Below are 20,170 nucleotides of genomic sequence, written 5' to 3' on the forward strand. Positions count from 1 at the left end.
ATGTGTCCTGCTTACAGCAAAGATCCAAGAAATATTTGTAAAACTGAACTGATCTTGTGTTTAACTTTCAAACAGATAAGATTAAGAACTGCAATAAAAATACAGCCATCATATCTCGGCGTGGGACCACCCTTTGTCAGGCTCCTGCTGGTTCCTCCCCCCAGAAGCATGGTTGCTATGGCATTGGAAGGGATCAGCAACTTTTCTCAGGCATGTGCAAATCTGTTGTGGGTTGAGGTATGTTGGAGATTAATCAATGTGGCAACATGGATCAAGGGTCAACTCATACGTTATGCTAAGGTCTCAATGAACTAGAAGCCATCAAGATGTCAGCCTGCCAATCTCAGCCCCAGATACAGGGAAATGTGCAGTTCAGTGCACTCTAAAATCACCCAAGAGGGTCTGGAACTTCAGGTAAGAAGGCTGTGCTTACTTTTCTTGGAAATGTCATGGATACACAGTGAACATTTAATAAATACAATAGGAGTGAAGCGTACCCTTCCCAGGAATGGAACCTCCCCTTCCACACCCCATCCCCCTGGCATCAAGCCTACCAAATTCTGCCTCCTCCTGGACATGCTGACTGTAGATTATTCTCACTGCATCCAGGTCTTTGTTGAACATTTGGATGAGCACCAAGTATTTATCAGCTACATCCTGTGCTACTGGTGGTCTTTCAAGGAGCTTTCCTGCTATATCTATGAGCTGCAGAGGAGGCGGAGAAAGAAGAGGAGAAAGTCACAGATTCAACCTTTCTGTGGTTGTATAAATCTTATTCTCTGGCTTTCCTTTCACATGCCTACCAAAGTAAGAGAGTCAGGAAATTGTTATTGTGCAACTGGATCAATAATCATTAATTGGTGGGTATTCATAGTCTGCCCCCCTGTCCTTTGCTTCTAAAGAAGGACTCCTATCTGTTGAATTACCTACCAGACCCTCCTGTGTTGTAAGAATCTGGATAAAGGATAAAACAAAGAAAAAACTAGAAATGTCAGAAAGGTTAAGCTGATCTACATAAAATATGACCGAAAATAGAGGAGGGTGAAAATGGATATGGAAAAAAAAAATGCTAAGTGGGCTGGATGTTGAGGAGAATTTAGAAGGCTAAAGTCTGAGAGTGGGAGCAAGAAAAACTTTCAGAGAGAACCAATTCTAACAAACTTCTGACAAATTTCTAAGAACTAACAAATGCTTGGAGAGAGGAGTCCCAAGAGTCTTCCTATGCAAGTTATGGAACAGCAGGTAGCAGGTATTTATTAAAGGAGACACATACACATACACACACACTCAACACCCTAAGTGGCTAATGAACCTGGCAATTTGGGGGCCCCAGTATTCTAGAAGAGCATAGGGTCACCCAAACTGAGTTTAAGCTTGTTCTTCAATTGTCCTCCATTCATCCACTCTATGTTTGAGATATTTTCAATGACTTGAAACTTAATTTCTCAAGGAAGTCTATTCCATCTCTGAGCAGTTTTGACAAAAATCTCTTTCCCCTATTGAGCCAGAATCTGCTCATTGTAACTTGCACTGATTAGTTCTGGTTCTAATCCTTAAGGCTTTACATAATAGGTCTCCTCATATTCCATAGAAGATTTATCGTGTTTTACTACATCTTCATGCCTCATGCCTCAGAATTCTCAGTTACGCAGCTGTTTATCTGCTCATCGTCCTAAACCTTCCCCTCCATGTGCTTGTACCATCTGATCTGGGCATCATAGGGCAAGGACACAGGTCTTCTTAGTCTAGTTACTTGTACTTGAACTCTGTAAGCATTAACATGGCAAGTGGTTTGTTCCAGCTTGAACCAACCTGACAGCAGTGATTAAGTAGCCACTTGTCCTGCACAGCCATAGTTACAGGACAGTGACCACTAGATTTCTTCACTTCTAATGGGTACCCTACTGATAAGGCCCAAAGAGCCCGCTCCAAAAGAAACTTTTGAAAAATATTTCTTCCTCATCATGTTTACAGAAATGCATTTGTAATCAACCTGAGAAACCCAGTTCTGCATACTCCCTGGCCCCAGGACACCCACAATGAACTATCAGGGACAATTAATATCTGATATTAATTAATTAATACCAGGAACAAAACAGTTGGAAGAGCATCCTTACTCTCCTCAGATGAGGGTAGGGGAAGAATCGGGCACGGGGTCCATGCGACCACACAAACCTTAAAGGCATGCTCCAAACTGGGCGCGTCATCGAAGGCCTGAATAAAGATAGTCCCCAGTCTTCGGTCGAGATCTTTTACTCTCTGGTTAAATTCAGACACATCATTTTCAAATTCCTAAAGAGACAGCATATGGACATAAAGAAAACATGATTTTCTAAAGGCCAATCCCACTATGCTCTTTACTATCAACCTTTGTATTTCAGTAAGTTATACTAAGGATTTATTTTAATTTTCTAAAATTTGCCTTGGTGTGATTTAGTTGTTATCCCTGTAGGTCATCAGTTACCCTATGATTGCAGCATTTTTGTCCCCAGATACTCTAGACAAAAGGACAAAGGGAGTCAAGTGTGAGGCCAGCACCCTGTCACCTCCCTTTCTGTGTCACCTGTCCCCTCCTGAAGCCCCTTCTCTGTCACTCACAGCCCCAGCTCGTGCCGCTGTGAGGGCTGCCTCAGCACAACAGCCCCAACCACAGGGTTATTCCATCCTAACCATCTACTTTCCTTCCTCCCTTGAGTCAAAATCCTATTTTTTCACCGTAAACAAACTCATCTGGCCATGAGGAACAAAGTTACTAAACTAATACACACCATTTCTTCTAAGTGCATTTGAATTGGTTGAGACAGCAGCTAGCCATTGTTCCTGAGGTTGCCAAAGTTAGCAAATAAAAATACAGGACACAGCTACATTTAAATTTCAGACCACTGAATACCGTTTGTAGTATGAGCATGCCCCAATTATTGCATTTCATCTGGCAACCTAAAGGCTGTTCTCTCTCTTAGAATGTAGCAATTTTCAGAGAAACGTTGTTAAATCAAACCTCTAATTTGTGAAATGATTATTATTGGATATTGTTGCTTTATAACAGGAATGCATAGTCTTATGAAAAGACAAAGAAAAATTAAAAACATAGTATTTTCCTACTTTCCTAGCCCAGCCACATGAACATTGTAGTATGTTTCCCTATGCCTAGAATTTTGTTTTGTTTTGTTTTACCATAGTGTTAGGAAACACATGGAATATATTCTGCTTTGTAGTCCACCTTTTTTTTTTCCTTCCTTCTTTAGATTAATGGAATTTTTAGGAAGTGGTGACTATGGGGTTTGGCCAGCTACAATCTCCAGCTGTCTGAAGGTGCTCCAAGCCTCCAGTTTCCTCCTTCTTCCCCTCACGTGCTCTTAAAATTCCTTCTCCAGTAACCCAGCCTCCCCCTCCCCAGGGAGCTCCGTCTGCTGCTCGGTACTGGCCCTTTCGCATCTTTGTCTCTGCTTCGGACTTGGACTCACAGATCTGAGAGTCCCTGGGCTGCAGGTAAGATGTGGGTTCTTGTGTCCCAATCCTGGAAAACTCTGGCCTTCCTGAGGGCTACTCTCTTGGGAGCCAGGGTTACATCAGAAAAACAGATAAGAAACGACTGCATCACTTATGCCTCCCCACTCCACAAATAAAACTCTGCCCAGGGATGCCTCGCCTTTGTGTGGCAGTCACTGCTGGAAGCTTAAAGCTTTGAAAGTGGCAGAGCAACCTGCAGCCGGGGCCTCTGAGATCACCCTATACTCATCTCAGCATCCCTGAAGCCCTGGAATAGTCAAGAGCTGGAAGGGCCCTCCCTGACCTTTCTCCCAACACAAAGAATAATTAGGAGCAGTCTCTCTTGATCAAACCATGGACTCTGGAGCCAAAGGAAATGCACAGGAAAAATGCAAGGGAATACCCAGACTCTACAGGCTGGAGGCAACTGAGAGAGAAAAGCTTGCAGGTGGGCCCTTCCAAGCCCTACCGTGCTTTGGGGGTCCAAGCAGTCATAAGAAGATTCTGAGAAGACCCTGTACATCTCTTGAAATTCCTCATACATTTGCTGAATCTGCTGACTCAGGGCTTTCCCTCTGAAGCCACTAAATTCAAGCTTTCCCAGTTTGTGGAAGTCCAAGGTTGTGTTCAGAAGATCCTACAAGGACAATTCATAAAAGAATTAAAATAATAATGATAATTATGATGATAACAACAGCAGATAACACTCAGATTAGTATGGGAAGAGCTGAGAATCATGTGGGGGTGATGGTTGCTTAGGAAAATGTGAAGCCTGATAAGTTTTGTATGTAACCTTATTATTAGATTGGGTGGTTATAAATAACTCCTGGCTAAACTCAATCGCAAAGCAGAGAGAAAGTACAGATAGACAAAATTCACACAAACAAAAAATCAGATTTATACCTGTTTCTTTTTTGTGTTCTCTTATAAATACTAAAATATAATAACATCATTTATGTAACTGGTGGCTTTACTACTGATTTTTTTAAAACTCTATTTAAAAAAGACCATTGTATCTGGTTTTAGAATGGCAGCTATCTTGAGGGATACTGAGAGGAAAGCAGATCTTTCCAATAGTTCTCAGCAAGAAAAGAAACCTGCGGGCTGCTCTTGCCAAGTACATGCAGTGTGATACACCCCGCAGTCAGCTGGGTGACAGTGGGCAATTACTTGACATCTCTGCATTGGGTTTCTTCACCTGGAAGGGGATAATAATAGTAAGAGGTAAGTAAGTCAGCGCAGGCTTAGAATTTAGACCAGCGCCTGGCACACAGTAAATACTCAGTAAGTGTGTATTACTATCCCTGCTATTGACATGCCAGTGTCCCGGCTGTGCTCAGAATAAAGTGAAGGTGGACAGTGCAACCCAAAGCCTTGGGGAGAAACCCTCCCGAGTCCACCAAAAGAGCTGATAGGGCAGCAGCCTCCAGAACACACTCACATGACACATTGTGTTTACATCTCATGTAAAAACCTCCAAACCAAGATGTTCTTCCCATTACAACTTCCAGCCTATGAGCATGCCTCTTCAATAGGAGAGAAGGAAATAAAAGTTACCTTTGTGTGATTTGGCAAACATGTGGCAGGGCCCCCTAGGAGAGGGTGTTTTACTCTGAGGAATTTTGAAGGGCAAGAAGGAGGAACACTGTGTCACGATGCTGAAAACCCCACAGGGTCCTGGGATATGCCCTCTGCCCACAGCCACTGCCAACGGGTGACCCCTCAGGCTTGCAGAGGCCTGTCCAGCTCCTTTCTCTTGTGGGGACACCAACTTCAATACTTCAATAGAAGTGACAGAGGCACTGGGAAGTGGTAAGAAGTGGCTCCCCCAGGTTGGCAGGGTGCATGCAGGCAATCTTGGGAAGCCACCTGGCAATGCTTTTTAGCTCAGCTATGTTCAGGCATGGCTGCTGTCAGCAAGTAGCTGAAGTGAGAGAGAAGAAAGAACCAGCCTAGCAAAGGAAGATATACACCCAAACCGGAGGCTCTTGCCACTGATCGTGGGAAATGGGTCAGTCTTTATTTAAAAACACGTTCAACTTTATATACTGGGAAGAAAGCTGAAATGAATTTTACTTAAGTGATATTGACTTAAGTAGTAATTAAGTCATTTAACAAGTGCTTAGTTGGAATCAGTGTTACAGGAGAAATGTATTTGTGCCTGCCATGGAATGTCACCTGGGTACCAATTTTTCATCATCCCATGGATGTCAATTTCAATTTTTAGGAAATATTCTCTAACCATTTTAAAAGACAGATGCATCTTGATATGTTTGATTATATCAGAAAACTAGACTATAATTTTGTTGCACTATTTTTTTTTCCTCAGGAATACTTAAGGCATGGTTTTGGCTGGTCACTGGGAGGTGTTCCATCTCCAATCTAACAGATATATCATAGATATTAGAGAAATGTTTATTCAGTCATTCTATTTTGGGAGAAACTCTATCACCAAAAAGAACACATATTTACATTACTTTATGTAACTTAACAAACACATAATGAGCAATACATTCACCTGAGGTTCAATTCAAGGTCTTAGACCTTTCCTTACTCCCCTATTAAATGAGCCCCCCATCCTACTCCTTCTTTCCTCTGGACTCTCTGTGCCCTGCTGCCCTGCTTAAGCTTTCTCCAGAGCTCTTACCATGCTCTGGCATTATAATATATTATTTAGCCCCCTTCAGTCCCTGGAAGAGTCCTGGACACTGAAGAATTATTTGTGGAATGAATGAATATATGATCTTTGAACTCTAACAGCTACAGCAGTACCTCTAGAAGGTGAAAAGGTGGTAGAAAATCTAGGAACCATGATCTCAGGAGCAATTGGAGAAAATAGGAAAAACTAAACAAGAGGAGAGAATTCTAAACCAAGGCTGAACTGCGCCTTCAAATGCATTTGGCCAAAAGCTCAAGGTAGAACCTTGCGTGGTGCTTCTCTGAGGCAAGAACTAAGGCAAATGGGTGAACAGGACAAGGAAGCAAGTTCGAGCTCAACTTGGAGGCTAAACTTCTAAGATTTCTTGTAGTTTACCATTTTGACCTACAAGAAATGACAATTTCATGTGGTCTTCCACTTAATAAGACAGAACCATCTGATATCCAGAGATGTCCAACTGTAGAATGGGCTGCTAAGAGAGGTAGTAAGCTCTCCTTATGAGGATGGATTTTAGTAGAAGTTTGACATCAGAAGTATTATAGAGAAGATTTCTGAATAAGGCAAGAAACTGTCTTACAACTGCAGAAACAGATTCATCATAATGATGGTGACTATATCTTTGTGTCTTAAAATATTTAAATGTAAGTTCTTCTCATTTTTTATTTACAAGTCCTCACAAAGCAGATAAATGGCAATTTACACCAATAGGAGGTTTAAGTGGTATTTTTTAAATATCCATTTTTATTCATCACAGTAGTAAACACATGAAATTCACCGCGGTACATACAGGCTGAAAATGTCAACTTCAGGGGTATAGGCCTTGCGGAAGGTGCCCCAGATCAAGGGCTAAAAGTCCCCGGGGTTTATATGGCTTAAAGCAAGACACTTACTTTTCCAACTTGTAGATGGGCTCAATTCCCAACTTGCCTTGGGGTTACTGAGTTACATGCAGACTGCCTTGGTGTGACTTCAGTAAACAGTAGCCACCATAATTAACTATCTTTACTCTGATGTCACTGGATCTGGTGTGGATGAAAGGTGGATCATGGCTGATAAACAGGTGTGCGTTTCCAGACGGATGCCACAAAGAGCACAGGGTCCCAGGCGGCTGACTGGACCGAGTACGTCCTATTCTTATGAAGAGCTGTACAACCTTTAGAGGGGGTGAGGGGGAAGGTTCCATTCATGCCATGGCCCGTGGGGCATAGAATCAAAATCAGGAATAATGGCAAGTCCCACAAACACAAGCCCATTCTGGAAGGAGAGGCCATACCACAGCTTAAAAGAAATGTCTCCAGAATTCATTAAGGGAGAGCACAAAGCTGACATTCATAGATGAAAATCTCAAAAGGTCGTTGGGGAAAAGACTGTTTTCTTTACCTTTCGACAGAGGCCGACCTTATGCAGCTAATGGTCTCCTACGTGACCACACACTTAGGGCAGCCGGAAAAAGAAGCCATCCCAATTAGGCCCAGAAAGAAAAGAAGCAGAGGGCTGGAGATGGTGGAAAAAGCAAAGGAAAAAGCGGGGTATATTAGGTCAGCTTATTACCTACCTATCTCCCTGCTAATCACCTCGTATAAAGCCTCAGCAGGAAATCATTTTGTCTCCAAGTGAATCACAGCTTTACAGCAATTTCATAATGAAAGAAATAAGGGTTCTCTCCAAGCTGCTTACTGCATTGTTTGGAGGGAGGAGGCTGCAGGCAGAAACATAAACAGGGGGTCTGCGGAATCTACAATATTATGGCACAAAAATGAACTCTGTGTGGGTGTGTGATGTGAGTATGTATGTATCCAGGGGGTGGTGATGGTGGTATATGTGGTCTGTGTGTATGTATGTATGTGTTGTGGGGTATGTGTATGTGCAGCACACATGTGCACAGGTGGTGATCTGTGTGCACAGGTGTGGTATGTGTGTTCATAGGAGCTGTGCCTGGTGCATGTGTGTGTGTGGGGCACGGTGTGTGAGGTATGCGTGAATGTGAGTGTGTGCTGGAGCATCAAGCCAGAAGGCAGGGTGAAGGAAGGATTCAAGAGACAGCTGAATGACTCTTTTCCCTTAGATTTTTGACTATTTATTCAAATTACAAAGATTTTATATACTTTGGTGATTTCCTAAGTAAGTCATCAAGTCTAACAAAGCCCTCTCATTAAATGGGAATGATAATTTAAGCCAAATGGTTTATTTAGGAAAAAAGATCCAGACATCATGTGGTAAAAATAGAGTGTGCAAAGACAGAATGAACAAGGGCAGATAGAACCAGAGAAAAAGCCTGGAACATTCACAGGGCAGGGGATGGATGAGGACCTTGAGAACTCCCTGGGAGACAGCTGAGTGAGGCAGGGAGACAATCCACGCAGCCACAAGCCTCTGGGTACAATCTTAGCTACACCAACCTCAGCTGAGGAACTGTGGGCATGTTAATGTATGTGTCATTCTCAACTGTGCTCATTTCTTAAAGTGCAGGTATCAATAACTCGATTTTTTGATGACTGTAAGGATACAGGCTGGAGATGGGCTCTTGAAACATGTTAGTTCTTTTTTTCCCCATTCTTTCCCTTCCTCAAGGGTTGGCTCTGTAAGAAATGAGCTGTGTCATGGCTGGGATGCAGAGGAGGAGGATGGTATCCTGAGAACTCAGCAACTCCACATAGTGCAGACCTGCTGAGTGGCCCCCTCCCCACCCCACCCCACCCCACTTCCTTTTAGCAGGCGCCCAGAGGGAAGAGGCAATCTGCAAAATAAAACTTTTTCAAATAAAAGAGAGAGAGAGAGAGAGAGGAAAAACAACACAAATCAGGGGGAAAAAAGGCCAAAAGAACTAAGGAGATGAAAAGCAATCCTTCACAACATAGCCCTGGATGCAAACATGCAGAAGCATAAATGCATCCGTGTCATTTCATTAACTTAGCTTCGTGCATTTGTTAATTGCAGCTGCCCACATTTTGGCAGCCACATATTGGATGCATTAGAACAGTAAGAGGTATGAATAAGGCTGGGTTCATCCTAATTCTTGCTGCACAGAAGCAGATTAATCCCATTTCAAACAGGCATTGATCACAGAGATACACAGAATGTTAACTAAAGGGCTACATGAAATATGTTTGGGTAATCAATAGCCCATGTCCACTGTGCTGGGCCGAGCAGGGAAGAGATAGGGAGCCAGGCGGCAGGGGGTGAGCTGGAGCATGGGTTTGGGAGATGGACCATGAAAGACAGGAGGAAATACCAGGACGGGGAAAGGAGCAGCCACAGGAAAAAGGAAAAGCATGGAAATTCAGGGTGAACCACAGAGGTAAGGGGAAACAAAACAAGAGAGAGAAAGAAAGCGAAGGAAACAAAGTAGAAGAGAAGGACGAGCCAGAAGCAGTAGAGAAAAGAAATGGTGGCATTTGGCCCAAGAGCAAGGAAATAAACCAGAGCAAAGGAGGGGAAACTCAGGAGAGGAAGCAGCAGAGCAACAGAGAGCGTGGTGACATTCAAGTCATCCTCTGAGTAAACTGGGGCCACTGCTTTTTACACATCCATGCCCTTGATTCAGAAAGAAACAGCAGCCTTTGAGCCAGCTATTGTGAGGGTAATGACCCGGGGGAGGCTGGGGGCTGGCGCTGCTTATATTTACTGAATATACCCAGCAGATTAGGGGCCCTCATGGTAGAAGAGCTGTCTATATGCAAAGTCACATCATTAGCACGTGTGCACAGGGTAAGGTGTGCTCCAGCCAACAGTCACTTAGGAGCTGTGCTCTCCTCCCCTCCCAGGGTGGCTGCCAGGCAAGGCCAGCAGCGCCTCCACTGTGGTGGCTGCAGGAGGACAGGCTGGAGGGGGAGGTTCTGCCCCGGGCTAGCCCTCGGTGGGGTTGATGTAGGAGAGGAGAGGAATGGGGATGGGGAGGGGAGAGGCTGCGCAACACAAGCAAGCGGTCATGGAAACAGCTGCAGAAAAAGGAGGCATTTAGGATAAAGATAGATATCAATTATTTACACTCGCCATGATCTGGAGAAGGGTTTAAGGTGAGCCTTTCTTAAGACCTAGCTTCCGGCTTTCTCGCTTACACATTTTCTCTGCCTCCCTGCCTTTCCCCAGCATCTTTCTCTGGAGAATTCCTACTCCAGTTTCAAAACGTATTTCCTCTTGCCCTCCACACTTTCTCAGAGCCCCTCTCAGTCAGGGACCTCTTGTTTTTGCTCCCAATTCCTTGCACACCAGTTTCAGTTTCTATCATGGCATTCATACACCTCAGTGAAGTTTCCTGTCTTTCCATCTTGGATCTCCTCCGTTCGTCTGTGTACCTTCTCCTGCTTTCTGGCTAAACCAGGCTTCTTACAGGAAAAACCAGGTTTCAGCCATCATTGTATCCCCAGCTCCTAGCCCTGTTCCTGGCCGTGCCAGCGCTAGACCACTGCTTCCTGAACTGAAACCAACACATTCAATCTCATACACCCTTATTCTCATAATCCCATTGTTTATGCCACTCCTTACAGCCTCTTCTCAACATATCCCCTCTTTTTCATCCCAAATCTCTGATCATAGCTGGAAACATGATTCTAATTCCTTCTTGGTCCCTGTGGCTATTGTAGTAATCTTGAACTTGACCACAAATTTCTCAAGTAAGTTTTAGGAAAACTATTATTTCATTTTATTATGTCCACTACCCTCCCTGCAGAGGTGTAAAGTAGAAAAAGACCAGCAAAGCATATTAAAGTCTAAGGATGAAAACAATGAAAGGAAAAAGCCTGTTTTCTCACCCTGCCCTTAAACTAAGGTTAATATTAACCTTTACAAAATTGCAGGAAAGTCACAACTTTTAGCCAAAGTCCTGTTTCTTTTGCACCGGGATTCAGTCTTACAGTTTTCTGAGCCACCTTGAGGGCGAGAGTACAGCAGGAGAAGGTCGACACGGTAGCTGAGTGGGAATGGCCAGCTGCATGCAGATCAGCTCACCTGCATCTTGCACATGGAATTCTGAGCAAGAGTTCATTTGAAACAAAGTTTGAAGATTATGGGTACATTGAAAAACAGCTGAATTCGTTGACTGATTCCTTGGGCCTTCTTCCTAAATGAGTCTATGAACGGGATTTCCTAAGCTTCTAACAGAACCACCATTACATGAGGTCAGTCCAATGATCAACCCCAAAACTGACTGAATCTTATTCTGGGTTCCGCCAGCAGAGGGTCACCCCAGGTCGTGCTGGTCCTTTTCCTCTTTTGCCCTTTGACTCTGGATCACTCACTCCTGTATGGAGCTGGGAGCCTGATGTGCAGGAGGACACTCACCTGCACCATGAGTAGTCGTCCCAGGAAGCCGTCCACATGCACAAAAACCAAAGCAGACGGGAAATCCCACTCCCTCACTTCCTGGTTCTTTTTAAAGTAAGTATGGAGATTCCCCCTTCGGTCCTGAAACACCTGCTTGAAGAAGTTCAAGGTGTCCACGACGACCTGCAGTTTCCTCTGACTTTCTTCCACCTCACTTCTCAAGAGGTCTTCTGGGCTGAGATAATTAGAGGCCTGGAATTTAAACAGATGAGTGTCACTATGCCAGCCAGCAGGTACAGGACATCCCATAGCTTTGCCCATCCCACAACTGAGAACTGAATGATTAGCCCAAGCAATATTTTTTGGAAACATAATACAGGAAGCACCTTTTCCTGTCCTCATTTCCAGAGGTGAACTGGGACCTGGGTTCAAACCAGATTGCCAGTGATTGGTGTGTAAGTGGACAGAAGTAAGAAAATACAGCGAGACTTCTTTTGGGCCAGCTGGGGGGCACAGGGAACAGTGTTCTTTCCCAAGGGTTCCTGATTTAATTGTTTTCTGGAGTAAAATAATTCAAGTGCAAGAATTCTTTGAACTATAATTGTTTCTCTGTCTCCAAGAGACTTGAACCTGGAAGGCTGTGGAGCAACTTAAGATAGTCACTTTCCCCACCCCAGGGAGGGGCAGAAATAACTGGGTCCTGGTGGCATCATCTAAGGGCTAAAGCCAGTCTTAGGCATGAGCCAACAAATTATTATTCTGCTGATGCTAGTTGTGGTTGGGTTTCCTTATATTTTCAACCAAAAGAGTCCTGGCTACCAAACATGCAGTCCTGGTCTAGGAGCTCAATAACTGGCTTCCGGCCCTGTATTGGTTGACCTTTGGCAATTTGTTAAACCTAAGTTTTAGCCCACATCCTAAATCATACTAATAAATTCATAAGGCTCTCCCTGCACAGGGGGCATCTGAAAGTGACCGAGATCATGAAAATGCCACTGTGTTTTGCAGCCTGCAATGTTCTCCATAGATGTGAGTTATTATTTGATACTTTTTAAGCATGTTCATTGTTTTCTCAAGGTTACAGTTCCTTAGAGGTAAAAGAAGCCAGTTTTAGGGGCAGGTTGCTCAAGCCTCATTAAGGCTTCCTCGTGGTTCATGTTGCCCTGGCCGCTGCGACCAGAGTTCCTAAGAAGGAAGAGCATGAAGTGTGTGACTCAAGAAGCGACTCTGTAGCTCACAGGCACTGAATTCCCAGCAGTGCAGGGCTCAGGGTAAGCCTTGCTGCACATGATCACCTTGGAGCCTCACAACCATGCAGCAGCCCTTTGAGATCAGTCCTCTTCACCCCTGCACAGAGCGTGGAGTGAGGCACAAGAGCAGGTAAGGAACTTGCCAGGGCACACCCAGCTGCCAAATGGTGATACAGTATTTGGCACAGGGATGCCTGACTCCAGAGGCAACATTCCTAACTGGTGCTGACTTCACGCCAGACCATTGGCACAGGTGATTAAAGAGGTCAAAATTCGTCTCCTCCACCCCACCCTTCACTTTCCCCCAGGGCTTGCGCAGAGGGGAAAGGAAAACTGGTCCTCCCAAGTATCCCAGCACTATGAGAACAGCTTGGGGAGTTATTGGCTGTGATGTAACATAATTCAAATGTGAGAACCTTTGCACCATAATACTCTGCCCTGAAAAAAGTGCACACTTTCCTCTTCCCTGTGATTCAGTGCACCAGCCCCCAGGGACAGGTTGTTCGGGATCCTGGGGCAGCCAACCTGCTGGATGAGAAGGTTGCAGGTCTGCTGGAGCAGCACCATGAGCCGCCCTGGGGAGTGGTAGGACTCGCACGTGGCCCAAATGAGACAGACCACGTGGAGCAGAGGCTGAAGCCGTGGCTTCACCTCGGGAAACTCCATGCTCTCGAGGGCTTCCAGGTGGTGGTGGAGTGGCCTCAGGTGCATGTGGATGTCCTGCGCCTCTGCCAGAGCTGGAAGGAATAGGAGATGGTCACCTTCCCTGCTGAGGCTCACAGCCACCGCGTGTCATAGCCACTGAGGGTCTTAGCCACCAAGAGGAGCCCTGTGCCTGGGAAGTAAAGATCTGTAAAGCACTGGCTGCAATCTCTTCTTAAACTTTGAGAACAGAGAAGCCTGGTTCTTAAAAACTTCCTAGCTCTAAGGAGGAAATACTGAAATCTGAAGACCCCTGGATAGCAAGGATAACCATCTGAGGAGTCTCGCACAAAAGTTCCTGTGTCTGGACTTCTCCCTGGCCCTCCTGGCCCTGCTCTGGTGCTCTGTGTGTAGAAGGTACTTGGTGATCACTAATTTCTGTACTGCTATCTCTGAGGAAACACAGAATAGGTGACAGAGGACAAGGTTTAGAATCAGAAAGATCTGCCTTCACGTGCTTTTCTGTTGTATGATTTGGGCATATTTAAATTTAACTTCTCTGAATTTCAAAAATAGTCTGAACAGTAACAAATTTGAAAGGTTCTTCTGAAGGTTTGAAGGTAGCATGAAGAGATTCTTCATACACAGCCAGCACGGTGCCCAGACCAAAGCAGGTGTCCCGTAAATGGTAATGAGAAATCTCATTGAGCTCATATGGAGATGTTACAGGGAACAGAGAAGTAGCCCAGCCTGACTGTGGCAAGGCTCCATTTGTTTTCAAAGCTAGGAAAATCTCCTGCCATTTTCTTCTACCGCAGCCAAGAAAACAGGCTCCTTTCACCAGTCATCTTGTGCCTGAGACCAGAAAGTAGGAAAACCCATAGCATCAGGTACTAATTCTGTATGGCCACTTAAAAGGTACTGAACAAAGCCCATTGAACAAACTGAGCCAGAGGGTGAGTTTATACAGGTTGGTTCATTCCTGGGCTGAAGAAGATAATCAGGTACTGTCCTATGAGAGAAGATGTTCTTAGGTTATATTATGTGGGTGAAGTTCTGCATTCCTCCTAAAGGAAAGCTCAAAATATGCACGATTTAGTAAACAGTTGCAATATGCAGGCATTGTTCTACTCACTAGATGTGTACCATCTCATAGGAAGCCCTGTGAGGTAGCTTTATTATCCCCACTTTATAAGTGAAGATATTAAGGCTCAAATACCTTGCCCAGGGTCTGCCTCTGAATTGGCCAGCCCTGCCTAGCTGAGCAAAATCAAGATTATCCCACGTATTTATCATGTTAAATCCCTCACTGGATGGTTGTGGTGCTCATGACACACAGTAGTTTGTGATGTGTACATCTGTACTTTATATCCCAAGTGGAGCTGTGGGAAGCAGTATGTGAATTGGATTTTGAAAGTCAAATGTCATGGTAAATTGATTAAAGCAGTGATTCTTAAATGGGGGAGCTGATGTGAATATCAAAACAGCTGCGTGGGAATAGGCGCTACCAGAATCTAGCAGCCACTCTCCTGAGCACATGCCTGCTTGTACATGTGCTATAGGAAAAGGGGCTGAGACCACCAGGCCAGAGTAACTTTCTCTTTATGATGTCTTTTGTAAGAAGCAAAATCTCCTGTAGCCAAACAGGCACTCCCCTAATTTTTAAGTGCAGAAATATCTGAGGGTTGGCTTATCCAGTTCAGGGTACAATGACCTTCGATCACAAGGTAGATGAAAAGATGAACAGAGTTAAATACACACCTTTTAAAAATGCAAATATAAACTGCCTGTTGCACAGTGATGTTTAGTGGTTTGCTGGTAAATCTTTAACAACAGGCTTTTTGGGGAGAAAAGCCTTCATTTGTAGCATTTGCCAGTTTCTGTGGTGCAAATAATCCCAATCTTTCCACCATGTCTGATTTCAAGCTACTAAATTGACTTCACTGAGTGTTGGGCAGGGGGTTTGAAAAGAGGTACATACAGCAGGCTCTCACGAGAAACTGCTAGCCAGTCCAGGCTGGTTCCACCATACTACTGGACTTTGACTTCTCTTCTACATACCTGCCTACTAAAGATCTTGGATTGACAACCAGGCTGTTCTCAGCAATCCTGCCCCTGGTGGCCAGAGACAGAACTCCCTAATTAGTCTTCATTGCCCTGTTTTCTCCCCTTCAGGATTCTGTTGCCTCTAGCTTTCCAAGGTTCTTATTGCAGACAATCTTTTCCCCACACTTTTCCTACATCATTTTAACCACCTTTTTTATGTATCACTGTATTTTAATCTGTGCCTGCTAATCCAGGAATATTTCTTCTCCTTTGCCCCTCTTCAGTCCATCAGTAGCCAAAGGACTACCTGATTGAGACTAATAATGATAATGCACATGTAAATACATTTACTTAGGGTAAAGCAAGACAGATGCTCTGAAACTGAATTAGAAATGAGAAAATCTACCACCAGCCTCTAAAAGCTTTTTATTCTCAGGTGACCCCACCAAAATTTCAGGCCAAGTCTACCTAACTTCTCTAATCAACATTTCTTTTCTTCCATCATTGGAAGTAAGCAATATATTTCAAGGATTTCTAATTTTAGAATAGTGTGTATCTGGTATTATTATAACAGTATTGTTTTTTTTCTAATTTCTTTTCATTGCCAGCATATCTTCTACTGTAAAAGAATCAAATTCTTTTATAACTATTAATCAATATGAATGATTATAATCTATGGATCAATTAACATGAAAAATATATTTGGGGCTCTAAAGAGCCAACTCATAAGTCTACTTTTTACTTTTCTTACTACCTGTTATTTTATTTCAGAGCTCTAGATTTCAGTCATTTGCATCCCTCGTTTCTGATATGTCATGTCTGCTTACTATCTGTAGTACCCAATACTTTTCTCTAAATTGATAAATAAAATCATATAAAATGAAAACTTCAAATCACTACCACAAATGGAAACTAGTGTCACTTGCTAAAAACAGTTGCCCTTTCATGCATTTTTAATAGACCTGTCCATACGTCTCTCACAGTCATCCCTCACAGCAATAGAGGTAAACACACCACTCTGGGGACACCTGTCCCATTTGAATGAAGTATAAATTGGGAACAACTATTGATTCCTCCAGGACACAAAATCCCTCAGCGAAGCAATAAACTAGGGCCTCAAGAGGGCCTGCATTCCAAGCTAGCTTCAGGTGCTGGTAGAGTGGCCTCTCTGATAAGATTTTAAGGCCCAGAAGGACCTGAAAGACTAGCGACTTATGCTGCTTTATCTGTTATAAGCACATGTCAGAAACTCCCCACTGGAACTTTCACCCCTTTAGCTGAGTGGTTTCCAAACCCCAAGGCATGAGGAAGAGAAGGTGGGACAAGGTGTGACTAGTGGGCTCCAGACACAGGGCTCTCTCACCTCTAACAGAGTAAATTCATCTTTCCAGAAGAGAAAAAGGGTTTGGACATCACTGCTTGGATTAAGCTTAAATCATAAGAAATTGCAAGTACCTTTTTAAAAGTGCATTCTGACCTATAATACTGAAGAGCTGGGAGGAGGTTCAATAGGAGAAAGGAAAGAAGGAAAGTACACTGGGGAGAGGGGATGGAGCCTGAAAAAATTTACCTACTTCTAATTTGATGGCTTTGCAATTTTGACAAGGGCGGATCTTGCCTGGTACTCAGATGGCCAGGAAATTGCAGTCCTGTCTGACAGCAGGAACAGAACAAGCAGAATGGAGCTAGAAATGGAACAAACTTCTCAAGGAGCTGGGGCTGGAGGAACCTGAATTCCGGATTCCAGGTGAGAAATTACAATATGCGTTTGGACAATTCAGCACAGTCAATATAGTACTGCCACTGATAACATCTCACAGTGGCCCAGGAAGTCCAGGGTTAGTGTGTGTGTCATAATCATGGTACACACAAAAGCTCAGAGAGGTTGGGTGACTCTGCCAAGGTCACAAAGCACTAGGAATAAAATAGAGATAGAGCACAGGGTAGCTGCTTTCCTGCTTCGAGATTTGGAATTCTCGCCACTATACCAGATTATGTCAGGGCGCAAGGTTAGAAGGACTGGAAGCTGCTGAAATCTGAGACAGATGATGATTCAGCATTAAATACAAAATTTCAGTCAAACGTATTTATGAAAATACTTGCTGGTCCTCACCTGCAACGACATCTCTGAACATGGCTTGAAAAGCTGGGAAGTAGCTGCTCCGAAGCTTGTCCAGGAGCCCAGCCATGCCCCTCACTTTTATCGTTCTCAGTTGATTGTAAATGTATTCCAGATCCTCAGACCTGAAACATGGTGGAGAAGGGTGAAGCCAGGTGAACATCAGGAAACACTAGCCATGCTGCGATGACCCACCCTCACATGGACAGAGGGGAGGCCGGCTCTGGCCCAAACAGCCAGGGCATCTGTTCCTGGACCATGAGGACCAAAGCCTGAGATGGGAACAGGTTCAAAGGGCAGCTCCAGGAGGTAACAGCAGGGAGCCCCACTGTGACCATCTGGTGGCTTAAAGCCTGGCAGCTGGAAGTCATTAGCTCTCACAGTGAGGTTTGGGGCAGGTTGAGAGAGGTGTTGTCAGAGGAAGAAGGCTGAGGAAGGCCCCACAGTAGGTCAGCAGAAGGTCAGAAACCAGGCAAGGTGGGTGGACCGGGTGGGGGGCAACCCAGCACAATGGTGCGGACAGGGCTGGAGCCCTATAGGCATGCCTGGTCATTGACATGGACAATATCCATTCACAGCATGGACAGGGACATTGCCTTGAACATCTGTCTGCTTTTGAGTAAAGGATTAATCAGCACAATGATAAATAGGAACCAGGAAATGGGGAGTGTGGGGAAAATTGAAGCCCCTAGGCCAGGATCCTCACCTGACCCTAAACTCCTTGATGATGTAATTGGCCTGCTGCTAGGCTAATACTTTCACACCTGTAGGCAATGAGCTATTATTGACTGAGTCACTATATAAAGAGCTCTGTCCAGTGCTCTGGTGGAGGCAGAGATGAAGGAGGATTACGGACCTGCAGACTGCTGGATGCAGACATGATTCTAGTGCTCAACCTACTGCCAGGAGAGTAAAACTGGGTATAAACCCTTTTAGTCCAAGAACGTTCTGTTGTCATTTCTCGGTCTCACTCGGTTCACTCATAGTGAACTTGCTTAGGGATGAAACCCAAGGCCAGACTGGGAGAAAGGAGGGTAATGAGCAGGAGCAATAATTAGGTCTTTCTGGAACCCTGTGGGGCTTGGACATAGTGGATAAAGGGCTTCCCAGCCCTCCTAACCATTGGCTGGGACCTAGGAGAGACTGCTCTGCAGCTAACCACCAAAATCCTCTTTTGTCTAGATCCTTACAAAATGTGTGTGCATATAGCCTTGAGTTTTCAATGGAGAAGGAGCAGACAGGTAGAAGAAAGATATGAAAGAGAGTTAATTAATTTTACAAGTAGCTGAAAGAGCCTGTTTTTGAAGAAATATCAGAAGATGTACTGACTGTAGCCCAAGAAAGGAGGGATGGCTACTGTCCCTCGGGAAAAGTATGCATCTTCTGTGCATAGAAAAGTTGTCAACTGAGCTGCCTGCCCTAGGGTGATGGGAAACATCTGGGAGTGGCAGCAGACTCAGTGGCCGGCTCCCCAGGCATTATCCTCTGTATCCATCTGCTCCCCAGGGTTTGTACCTACCTGTTCTTCCAGAACTCCAGCTCCACCTTCGGGGTGGGATTCTCCCCTTGCAGGAGTGGCTGGGAAGACTCTCTCCTGAGTACCACCTGGACTTGGTGGCTCCACTGGATCACTGCCGACTCGATTGCATAGATGACTGACTTATCTGTGGAATCCAAGCTGTGGAAGACACAACAAATCCCCTGGGCTACTGGAAATGACTTAATTCTGGGTGTCCCCCAAACAGAACCCCAAACCTTTTAAAAATAGGTCAGAGTTCCATTTAGTCCAGGCACTTGTAACTTGTTAGATGATAGCCTCTGATGAGTGGTCAGTGAAAAGTACAAGCCCTCCCTCCCCAGACAAAATGCTTGTGCATGGGCATACACACAGTTATTCACGACCTGCCATTTCTTCATTTGGTCTTAGTTCTGTCCTGAGCCCCAAGAGGAAACAGTTCATTTACCTCCTTCTCCAAGGCAGACTGTCAGTCACCTGAACACCACTGTCGACTTCATTTTGTCCTCATATTTCCAATGAAGAATGGAATTCCCAAGCATTTCCTTCCCCCTCATACACCTTTTTACAATAAATAAATTAGGGATATTTTGAAAGGGGTTGAACATCCAAAACACACTGTGGTTGCCTTTTCACAAAGTCTTAACTGACAACCATTCATACCAAGAACCCAGGGCACAACTGATGCACAAAGAGAATCTATAATATGCATTTTTATGAGAAACCCACATTCACTTAATTTAGTTAAATTCATATTTGTTGAGCAGTGATATGGCACAAGGGATTATGGAAGATATTAAAGGTAGAAGATAGTCACCTCCCTGAAATATGATCCAGCCTTCTGGGAAGTTATCAAATTTGAACAAAGGGAGACAAACTCAATAATAATTATATATGGACACACTGACTACAACTGAATGTTATTATGTTAAAATACAAGAGAAACAGGAAATGGGTAATTTAAATTTATTTATTTTGAAAATTGGATACTTTTATTAAACCACAGTAAGTTTTCCAGTTAACTGGGAAATTGCTTCAAATTATATATGTAGCAAATTACTTCCAATAGCAAAAACTCATTATGAAGTACATTGGCATCCCAGCAATACTTCTTCAGTTCAAATCATGAGCCATGAGCACATAAAAATGAGTCAGATTTTTGGAAACTTTGGGCAACATGGCAGGCC

General features: G+C 44.2%; 1 protein-coding gene across 1 annotated transcript in view; it reads right to left on the minus strand.

The window, feature by feature from the left end:
* LOC118931226 (dynein axonemal heavy chain 9-like) overlaps window positions 1–20,170 on the minus strand; it is a 349,376-nt gene that overhangs the window by 320,388 nt on the left and 8,818 nt on the right. The window contains 7 exon segments of the mRNA XM_057500855.1: window positions 555–705; window positions 2,176–2,292; window positions 3,959–4,126; window positions 11,429–11,662; window positions 13,186–13,397; window positions 17,462–17,592; window positions 18,987–19,145. Of these exon segments, the coding sequence (XP_057356838.1) occupies window positions 555–705; window positions 2,176–2,292; window positions 3,959–4,126; window positions 11,429–11,662; window positions 13,186–13,397; window positions 17,462–17,592; window positions 18,987–19,145 (1,172 nt within the window).

The sequence above is a fragment of the Manis pentadactyla genome, chromosome 4, assembly GCF_030020395.1.
Source record: "Manis pentadactyla isolate mManPen7 chromosome 4, mManPen7.hap1, whole genome shotgun sequence".
NCBI classification, from domain to species: domain Eukaryota; kingdom Metazoa; phylum Chordata; class Mammalia; order Pholidota; family Manidae; genus Manis; species Manis pentadactyla.